General features: G+C 37.1%; 1 protein-coding gene across 5 annotated transcripts in view; it reads right to left on the reverse strand.

The window, feature by feature from the left end:
- Positions 1-7,323: 7,323 nt before the first annotated feature.
- The window catches only part of INTU (inturned planar cell polarity protein), a 45,370-nt gene continuing 42,816 nt past the window's right edge, over positions 7,324-9,877 (reverse strand). For 3 of the 5 annotated variants that reach the window (XM_042469427.1, XM_042469428.1, XM_042469426.1), the window contains 2 exons: positions 8,309-8,454; positions 7,324-7,619 (listed from right to left, as the gene is read on the reverse strand). In XM_042469427.1, coding sequence (XP_042325361.1) covers positions 7,508-7,619; positions 8,309-8,454 — 258 coding nt within the window. In that variant the 3' untranslated portion in view covers positions 7,324-7,507. Of the gene's footprint in view, positions 7,620-8,308; positions 8,455-8,762; positions 8,859-9,877 lie in introns of those variants that run through there. The other 2 variants (XR_006104159.1, XM_042469429.1) reach the window with 1 other exon arrangement.

Consider the following 9,877-nt stretch of genomic DNA (forward strand, 5'->3'; position numbering starts at 1 on the left):
CAAAATGTTTAATTTAATATGATGGGACAAACTAAATGAACATAATTTAAGTTGTTTAAGATGTGATAGCAATGAGTGATAGGACAAATTATATATTATGACTAAATGCGAAATTGAACCTCTGAAGGTTGTAGTGGGTAGTATGATATCTATTTTGAAGATATTTCAATTTGTTTTTGAAGATGTTTTTAAAAAAATTATAGTTCATATTGTGGTTGAAGTGGATGAAATGTGGGACATGTCCTGGTGACGGTAGTGGTGGTGGTTAAAGGCTGCAGCTGCCTAAGGCCTAGCAGTGACCAGGGTGACCTGATGTCCTAACTGCCAAGGAGGACAAGGCACTGCAAAATGTAGTACACCCAAGAAAAGTACAGGGCCTTACAAACAAAACTTTCATATATAAATGTAAATTCATGCTTCTTAACTGTGCTCAAAATAGAAGACATTTTGGGCTTCATCCTAGAAATGTAGGACCAGGGTGACCAGATGACCAGACTGCAAAGGAAGACAAGGCACTGCAAAATGTAGTATATTCAAGAAAAGTGCAGGACCTTACCAAATAAAACCTAAAAACACTCATATAAATATAAATTCATGCTTTTTAGTTGTGCTCAAATTGGAGGATATTTTGGAATTCCTCTTGGAGAGAAAGTTGAAATGTAGGTCCAAGCTGACTAGATGTTATGACCGCAAAGGAGGACAAGGCACTGCAAAAGTTAGGACACTTGAGAAAAATGTAGAACAGTACACAATAAAAGCTAAAAACATCAATATACATATAAATTCATGTTCCTTAGTTATGCTAAAAATGAAGGACATTTTGGACTTCATCCTAAAAAAAAGGTTGAAATGTAGGACCAGGGTGACCAGATGTTATGAGTACAGAGGAGGACAAGGCACTGCAAAATGTAGTACATTTGAGAAAAATGTAGGACATTACACAATAAAAGCTAAAAAATACTCATATACATATAAATGCTTGCTTCTTAGTTGTGCTCAAAATGGAGGGCATTTTTGAATTCTTCCTGGACAGAAGGTTGAAATGTAGGATATGTCCTGGAAAAGAATAATGTCTGGTCATTCTGGAAGTGACCAAGGAGGACAGGGGAGAGCTCTAATTGTTGTTAATTGTTCTGAAGTTTTTTGACATTTGGTGGCTTTTTCCAGATCTCCAAGACACCCAGTTATTAACATTGCTACTAAGGTCTTAAAAACTCAGGACTGTGGGTTCCTTGAGTCTACCCATCTGTAACATAGGCTTTCTTTGTAGGAAAAATAATTAGCTGGTTTATAATTCCCAGACCCCCTGATGGCTGCAGGATCCTGGGACCTATAATCCAAAAAATTATTTTTTCCAGATTTTGCAGAAATTGTTGTAAATAAGATTCCTTGGAGTAAAGATCTGGACCTACAATCTTTAATTTAAAAGCAATATGGAATTATTATAATGTATGTATGTACATGATTATAATGTCATGAACGGGCTGAGTAATTACTTGAATAGATGGCATCAATATCCTAGTGACTGATTCCAACACGTATCATTGGTTCTTCCTTTAAAAGGATTATCTGGAGCAGGTATATATAACAAAATACTGTAAACTCTTTTTAAAAAAAACATTTAATGGTCCTGTGTTTTGGAAAGTGTTTATAACTCCATTGATTTATGCTGAAGGGTATGTATGTTTTTAATATGAAAAATCTAATCCTATGTGGTTTTATGGAATATAATTAATTTAGTGTTGTCTTGTCTTTTTAATACTTATAGTATATTTGTATTTGTATTTGTTTTTTAGTCCATTAAGACCTTTTCTTGTGAAGTCTGAAATACATTGGATTATTTAAAAAAATAAACAGTTGACCATTTTGGAGTATGCAGATCTCATCTCCTCACTGTTTTCTTCCTTGTGTCTGTATGTTGTTTGCCTTCAAGTCATTTCCAATTCATGCCAACCCTAAAATGAAACTATTGCAGGGTTGTTGTTTTTTTGGCAAGTTTCTTCAGATTTTGTTTGCCATAGCCATCCTCTGAAGCTGAGAAGATGTGAGTTACCCACGGTCACCCAGTGGTTTCATGCACCTGTAATACAGACTTCTTCCATAAGAAAAACAACTGCCTGCAGGATTCTGGGACCTGTATTCCAAAAATTAATTTTTCCAGACTTGGCAGCAGTTTTTTTTTAAGGTTCCTCAGAGTAAATCTGCTGTGAAGTGACAGGCATTCAGGTTTCATCTGTTAAATAGTAAATTGGTTTTGCAACATATCACATGAGGATTTTACAGGATTAATTTAAGGATAAAGTGTATTTGCGGCAATGGCAGTTTCTCCAGATCCTGTTCCAGTTCCCACAAACAATTCAGCATTGACCTTCTATTGTATTTTGTTGAAAAGACATTTAGTGCTGGCGTGGGCAATGTAATATTACAGTGGAGATTATCAGACGGGGGACGAAACATCTTTGTCCCATCCTTGTCCCATTCTCATAGCATGATCCGAGAAGATTTTCATATGATGTCGCATTATCCCATCCGGAAAGTGCAACTGATAGTGATCGTGCGAAACACTTTCAAACAACATCACACAGATCCCACCATTGTCCTGTCAGTGAAGCAGCTTTGCCCAGCATTTTGCATTAATGGAAGTTCATGTTAATGCAATGCCGCTTCAATAATGGGACAATGGCGCTACAATCTGTAAGCTTTTCATAGGATCACATTTGAAGATGGGATAAGGACGGGAGAGTGATCCTGTTCTTATCCCGTCCCTGTGTGATTATCTCCAGTGATAGTTTACTTTCCATTTGGAGAGCATGACAAGGATTTTAGGGATTCACAGACATTTTTAAAATATAAAGCTATTTGGATTGCCTAAACAGAGTCATCTCTATAGTAAGATTTCCATCATGAATTTGTCTAGTATTTAGAAGATGCTGAAAATGACTTCAAGATTCATTAATAATTCTTGCAAGTGCAAGATGAAAATTTAAAACACTGAACCGTAGAATCATAGAGTTGGAAGTGGCCACATGGGCCACCAAATCCAACCTCTTGCTCAGTGTAGGATCTTTAGCCAGAACATTTCCAGCCAGTAGCTGTCCACTCTCTTTTTGAAGATGTTCAGAGAAGGTGACACCATCACCTCTAGGCAATTCGTCCCATTGCCAAACAGCTCTCACTGCAAGATGTTCCTTCTAATGTTTAATCAAAATCTACAATCCTATAACTTAAAACCATTAGAATTGGTCCTCTGAAGCAGCAGAGAACAGGCCTGCCTCCTCCTCTGACAGCCTTTGAGATATTTCAGGAGTGTGATCAGTCTTCTCTTCACCAAACTGAAACATGCCAAGCTCCTTCAACCTCTCCTCATATGTTTTGTTCTCTATACCTTATCATTCTCGTTGACCTTCTCTGAACTCTTTCCAACTTGTCTTTATACTTCTTAAAATAAAAAGTGGGGGACAGAGAACATTTCCTGCTCAACTGAGCACTTACAAGAGCAAATCTCAGAATGTGAGAAATTATACTCAACCCAGCACCGAAAGAAGAAAAGTTCCAGCTTTAGCAAAGCAAAATAATCTCTCACCTTTCTACCCTCCAAAGTGATCAGTTAAAGGCAGTTTGTTTGTTTATTTAATTTGTATGCCACCTTTCTAAGGCAGCTGCCAGAGACACTAAAAAAACAAAACAAAACAAAAAACCCAACAACCCACAGTAAAATAAATAAATGCAATTAAAATCACCACATAGAACTATATAAAATCATATACAAGACATCCCATTTTTAAAAATAAAAATAAAAAAAGAGGTTTCCCTGCTTATACATTAAAAGCCTGCTTAAACACCAGTCTTTACCTACTAGTAAAAAGAAAGCAAGGAAGGGGCCAGGCTAGTCTCTCATGGGAGCGAGTTTGAGGATGGGAGCAGCCAATGAAAAGGCTCTTGTGTCCTCATCAAGTGAGCCTGATGGTGTCAGGACAGAGAGAAAGCCTTCTGCTGAAGCTCTTGGGGATCTAGCAGGTTCCTATGGGGAGATATGGTCTTTCATAGTCTATACAGTATAGGTCTTTATAGGTCATAACCAGCACTTTGAATTTATTGTGCCTAAAAACTGATTGATAGCCAGTGAAGCTGTTTCATCAAGGGAGTTATATGCTCCCTATAACTGGCCCCAGTTAGCATTCTGGACACAAGCAGCCCCATGTAGTGTGTGTTACAGTAGACCATATGGAATGTAATAAGGGCATGTGTCACTGTAGCCAATCTGAGATCTCAAGGAATGGGCACAGCTGGCATACCAGTTTTAGCTGTGCAAATGCACTCCTCATCTCTGCTGAAACCTGGGCATCCAGGCTCAGAGTTGAATCCAGGTAAACACTGAAGCCGCAAGCCTGAGATTTCAGGAGGAGTCTTAACTCCATCCAGCATAGGCACAACCTCTATTCACTTATCTGTCTTACAGCTGACTAGTTGGACTTTGCAGTAGTACAGTATTTGGTATACAGATCTGAGAATTACATGGTTTAAACACTATTTTTCTTAGACCAGTTCAGAATTAGGTACTAACAACAGTGCAAGAACAGGATTGTACTATAGTTTGATATTCCCATGTACTGAGAAAAATACATGTAAGCGTATTTACGGTATAATAAATGAGAACATTACTATTTTGTGGTGTCTCAGATTAAGAAACAGCCATTCACTATGGGATAGAAAAGATAAATCATTATCAAACTAGAATCCATAGGTGTAACAGTCTAATAATCCACACTCATGGATTCTTATAAATTTAAGTGCTGTTGATTTCAAGATGACTACTTAACATGAATAAATCTGAATCCAGCGGAGTGTATACAGATGTACACAAATTACAGTGTGCAATTACATGAATTTTACCCAGTCCTTCCAACGACATTATAAACTGTTCCCAAAAGGATAGCCTTGTTAGATTATAGCCTGAGTCTATATTACCTCTATAGCCCTAGTTGGGCTAGTGTACAAAAGGCCATGCTATTATAAACTTGTCAGTCTTTCTCATGCCACAGCATTATTGATTTTATTGTTAACAGATTTTTATTGTAAACTGTGTTATCCAATTCTCTGTTAAATCCTGACAGATGCCAAATCCAGATTAAGAAACTGTAAGTAAGTAAATATTTGACTAGGTCTACTGAGAGCAGTTTTGGTCCTGTCCCCCCCCCCCCCCGGGTCTCCCAGTTAGAGTTGCCACATTTTCCAAAAACCAGTACTGTATAGGATTGCCTTCTCTGTTTTAAGTCCAATATCAATAAAACAGAGCTATAGAAAGCCTGCCTCAAGTCTTGTGAGGGCCTGCTTTGACAAGACTTGAGGAAAACATTATATAGGTTTGCCTCATGTGCTACTCATCTCACGTCATTTATGCCTATAGAACTGAGTGGAAAAAGAATGGGCACCAGACACACAGCCCCTGCTACATTTTGTATGTAATGCAAGACTATTTTGCTGTTCAGGGATGGGTCTGTTGTTGAGTATAGATGGTACCTGCTCTTCATCATCTCACCAAATCAAAACGTATGGGATTTGGGGCTGCTCTGCCTCAAACAATAAAAGATATGGAACATAATTGGCATCTGGGTCTCCTTCTTTGACCTCCAGGGTGTGGTAATTTGTATTGGCTGCCCCTACCTTGTCAGCCCTGCATTTCACATTTATAATGGTGTAGATCATGACTATATGTGAGGAACTGGAAGAGTAAAAAGGTTTTAAATGGACAGTTTTGAAATAATGTAGACAATATATATGCTTGTAAAAAATGGGACGGACATTCCTTATGAAATGACTGCCCAAGGTTGGCTTTCAAATTATAGGTTTAACTACACATACGTCTGCTCCATCTTAAATACTGCTGGAGAAATGATCTTCCTGAAGACCAAAAGAGATGAGGTGGCATTCACACAATTAGCAACTTGAACAGCTTTTAAAAAGTAAGTAGCAGGCAACAATGAGAATTTTGGGCAGGATAGCAGTAGGAGGGCTTTTGTTTCCTCACCAACTATCAGTATTGAATGGAAAGCTCCTTTCCACATAAGGGCAAACCTTTTTCTTCTAATGCAAATAAATAAATATAACCTGAAAGATCTTCCTAATGAGATTCCACCTCAACTTTAGGAAGAACTTTCTGACAGTAAGAGCTGTTTGACAATGTAACACTAGGAGTGTGGTGGAGTCTTCTTCTTTGGAGGTCTTTAAAGTGAGGCTGGGTGGCCATGTGTCAGGGGCGCTTTGATCCTGTGTTCCTGAGTGACAGGAGTTTGAACTAGATGGCCCTTGTGTGATTATATTCTCTCTCTCTCTCTAATAACTAACAATATAATGAAAACATCCAATGGTATGTTATAATTAAACACCATAAAATGTATGAGAATATGAAATACTGTACAAAAGGCACACTGTTTCACAAACATGACTTTATTGTAAAAAACATGCAAAAATAATTTACATACAGTTTAAAAAGATTAATATTGCTTAATTCTTCCCTTTGCCTCACCTTACTTTATAACAAGTAATTTTTTAAAATTTAGAAAATTATATGTAGCAGTCTTTTGTATTACAAAACACTTTAGCCCTTTAAAGTAAGGTAGTCATCCTTTTAGTAACCTGAGAAGACAGTCCCTATTGAATTTTCTTTCCTAGAATTTCAAATGTACCACCAAGTTCCTTTTCTACTACACAATGGACGAAACATTACATTCTCTTGACTGAGATCTAGAAGTGTACATGTACAACTGAGTTCTTTTGCCTGACTGTTTTCAGAAGGTACCCTCACTTATTAACCAAACTGCAATTTGCATTTGGGGAAATTCATGAGAAACTTGGCCATCCTGAAGAGGGAACTTCCAAGAAGAAAACCTAGCTCTGAGAAAAATACACATGGTATATATTACACATCCATCTTGATTACAGCCCTTATATGTGTAAGGTTTGTCACTACACAGCAGAGATAAATAATCAGAACTTAGTTGGATTTTTAAAAAAGTATTCTGAAGACAGTATTTTAAGGAGAGCAGATATTATAATTTTTTCTTATAACTATTTAGAAAATTAACAAAGTTATCAAAGAGCCTAAAATAACATCCTTAATAAATTAACTTTGGGCATGAACAGACAGGCCAAAATAAAGCTGCTTCAGATCACTTTGGAGGTATGCTGTTTAAATGCTGCATGCATCCTAAAAGGCCAGACGCTGCGCCAAAGCCACGCTCCAGTCCTAAGGACTGGAGCGTGGCTTTGGTGTAGCTTCTGGCCTTTTAAGATGCACGTGTCATTTAAATAGCATACCTCCAAAGTGACCCGAAGCAGCTTTATTTTGGCCTGTCTGTTCAGGCCCAAAGTTAATTTATTAAGGATGTTATTTTACAGGAAAATTCCAAACAGCGACCAGGACAAAAATTAACTTAGTCAAGTTTATGTTTCTTAAGTGCCTTGGCAGTTTCAAAGCTCTCCTTATGATAGCTGTACAGCTAAAACATTACAGAGCTAAACCAAAAGACAGCTTAAATGCCAATTCAACAGCAATCTCTGTGACTGAGTCATGAAAGCAGACATAAAACTCCCGAGGCTTTGGATCTTGGAAAAGTCTCCTGCAGAAAACAAACACAAATCTTAATGTCAGAACATGGTGTTTAGACAATTTTAAAAACACTCTGTTTTTGTAAGGGCTCACTAAACAGCTAAAAATATAACTATATATGGACATCAGAATTACTGAATATACCCATGTATAAATCTGTAAATTTTAGTCAAAAAGTTGACCTTCAAAACCTGTGTCAGTTTATGCAAAGGAACTATCCCCTAGTGAAAGACAAGAGCATAATCTGTCCTAGATGCACTGACCCCCCCCCCCCCCAATTCTCTCATTCATTCAGCCTCTAGTATGAACACAAACAGTTTTGTCTGCTGGGATCTTGTAAATTGTTTGACATTGCTTTCCTTTGCTTAATCCTTGACATAATTTGTTACAGTACCCTAAATTTTACCCCCGGCTTATCCACAAGCCATATAAAAACCTATAATTTTGCTCCCAAAACTTGCCCTCAACTTATACACGAGGTCATCTTATAGTTGAATATCAGCACTTGTTTCAAAAATTCTTTACTAAGTGTATTTACAGACAATGAACCTAGTACTGTGCCCTAGAATAGATAGCTGGACTGTGAAGACTCTAAGACCACCCATGTAAAAGATAGGTTTGTTGAATTATAGCACTGGGACAAAGGAGTGTTAATTTTAGCAGTATTGAGGTAAAACAGAACAGGTATCATTAACTTACCCTACAACCCAGTACATTATACTTGGTGGGGTTTTTTTTTGGTCAGTCCAGTTGTCAGGAGAACATTCGAAGAGCACACCATGTTCCTTCACTTTATACAAGTCAGATTTTTTTTTAGATTCTGATTTCCCCCCCATTTTTTTAGTCTGCAATTAAAATTTATAAATATGTAGTTAATAAAATGAATTGGTACCATATATTTTTCATTGTCCATAAAATCATTAAAGATACTCTGAAATACATGGTTAAGGGAATTTTTTTTGTTGAAATTTATCTTTTGAAGCAGTAGTCTATTCAGCTACCACTTTTATATGTTCAGATTCAAAAGGTACACCATCTTTGGTAATTTCTTCTTTTTTAAATATTTATTCCCAGAGTAACTTTGCTACAGACATTTTAAAACTAGATGCAATGCCACAGACAAAGGTTACAGAATTGTGATGAAAAAAATTACCATGGAATGTACTTTACAGCTTGATTTCCTTGTTAAAATTACCACTTGAAATATTTTGCTGGCATCACATTTTACCCACTTTGCTCAGCTCTTGGCCTATACCAAAAAAGACTATGTTATTTTAAAACATTATATAAGAACACATCTATTTTTGACAAGATGACATCCATCAGTGTTGAGATAAAAATACATATAGTAAAATTTATGTATTTTTTCATCCACTCTATGCTAAAAAAAACCAACAACCAGGTTACAACACCGTTTTGGGGCTATGTGTGGATAGCACAAATTACACGAACATCTCCCCCGCCAGCACCATCTTATCTCATCCTCTGAAATATGACGGATTATTTTACTTTTTAAAAGTATATCATGGCCCACGCTGGGTCTTTTCCACCAAGCCTCAAGCACAGTAATATGGAGCGTATGTTCACATAACTTGCAAACATGAGCTGGACATTTACAGTTGGCCTTCTGAATATTCAAGAAAATATTAATAACAAAAAGCAAACTTTGCCATTTTATATAAGGGGCACAATTTTACTATGCCACTATATTTAATGAGACTTGAGCATTCATGGATTTGGTATCCATGGAAAGTCCTGGAACCATACTCCAGTGGATATAAAGGGCCCACTGTACTCATATATATTTTGGTTTTGAAAATCCCACAAGCAGCTCTGCCTCTTACTACCACTGTCACAGCTACCCCTCTAGAAATTGTTATAATGGGAAACATTACATTTGCTACAGTAAATGGTTCAGAAATTCATCAGCCTCATGATATACCTGGCAAAAAGGGATTGTATTTCATGCATCTGTCCATGAAAGCGTCTACCATTATAGATTTGTTAGGCTCTGAGGTGCAAAAAGACTCTTTATTGATTCTGCCTCAAAAGACTAATATGACTGCCTCATCAGAAATGGAATATTGTGCTTTCCCCCTTATGCCAGTTGTTCCTCCCTCTCATCTCTGTATGAAGAACTCTGGGATCACCAGCTCTTGTGAGATCAACTCACATAGGGAAGCACAATACATACACTCTCTCTTAAATTGCAATTTTTGATTCAACTGCAAAAGTTGAATCTTCTGGAGAAGGACATCTTATTGTCCC

The sequence above is a fragment of the Sceloporus undulatus genome, chromosome 5 (assembly GCF_019175285.1).
Source record: "Sceloporus undulatus isolate JIND9_A2432 ecotype Alabama chromosome 5, SceUnd_v1.1, whole genome shotgun sequence".
Lineage (NCBI taxonomy): Eukaryota > Metazoa > Chordata > Lepidosauria > Squamata > Phrynosomatidae > Sceloporus > Sceloporus undulatus.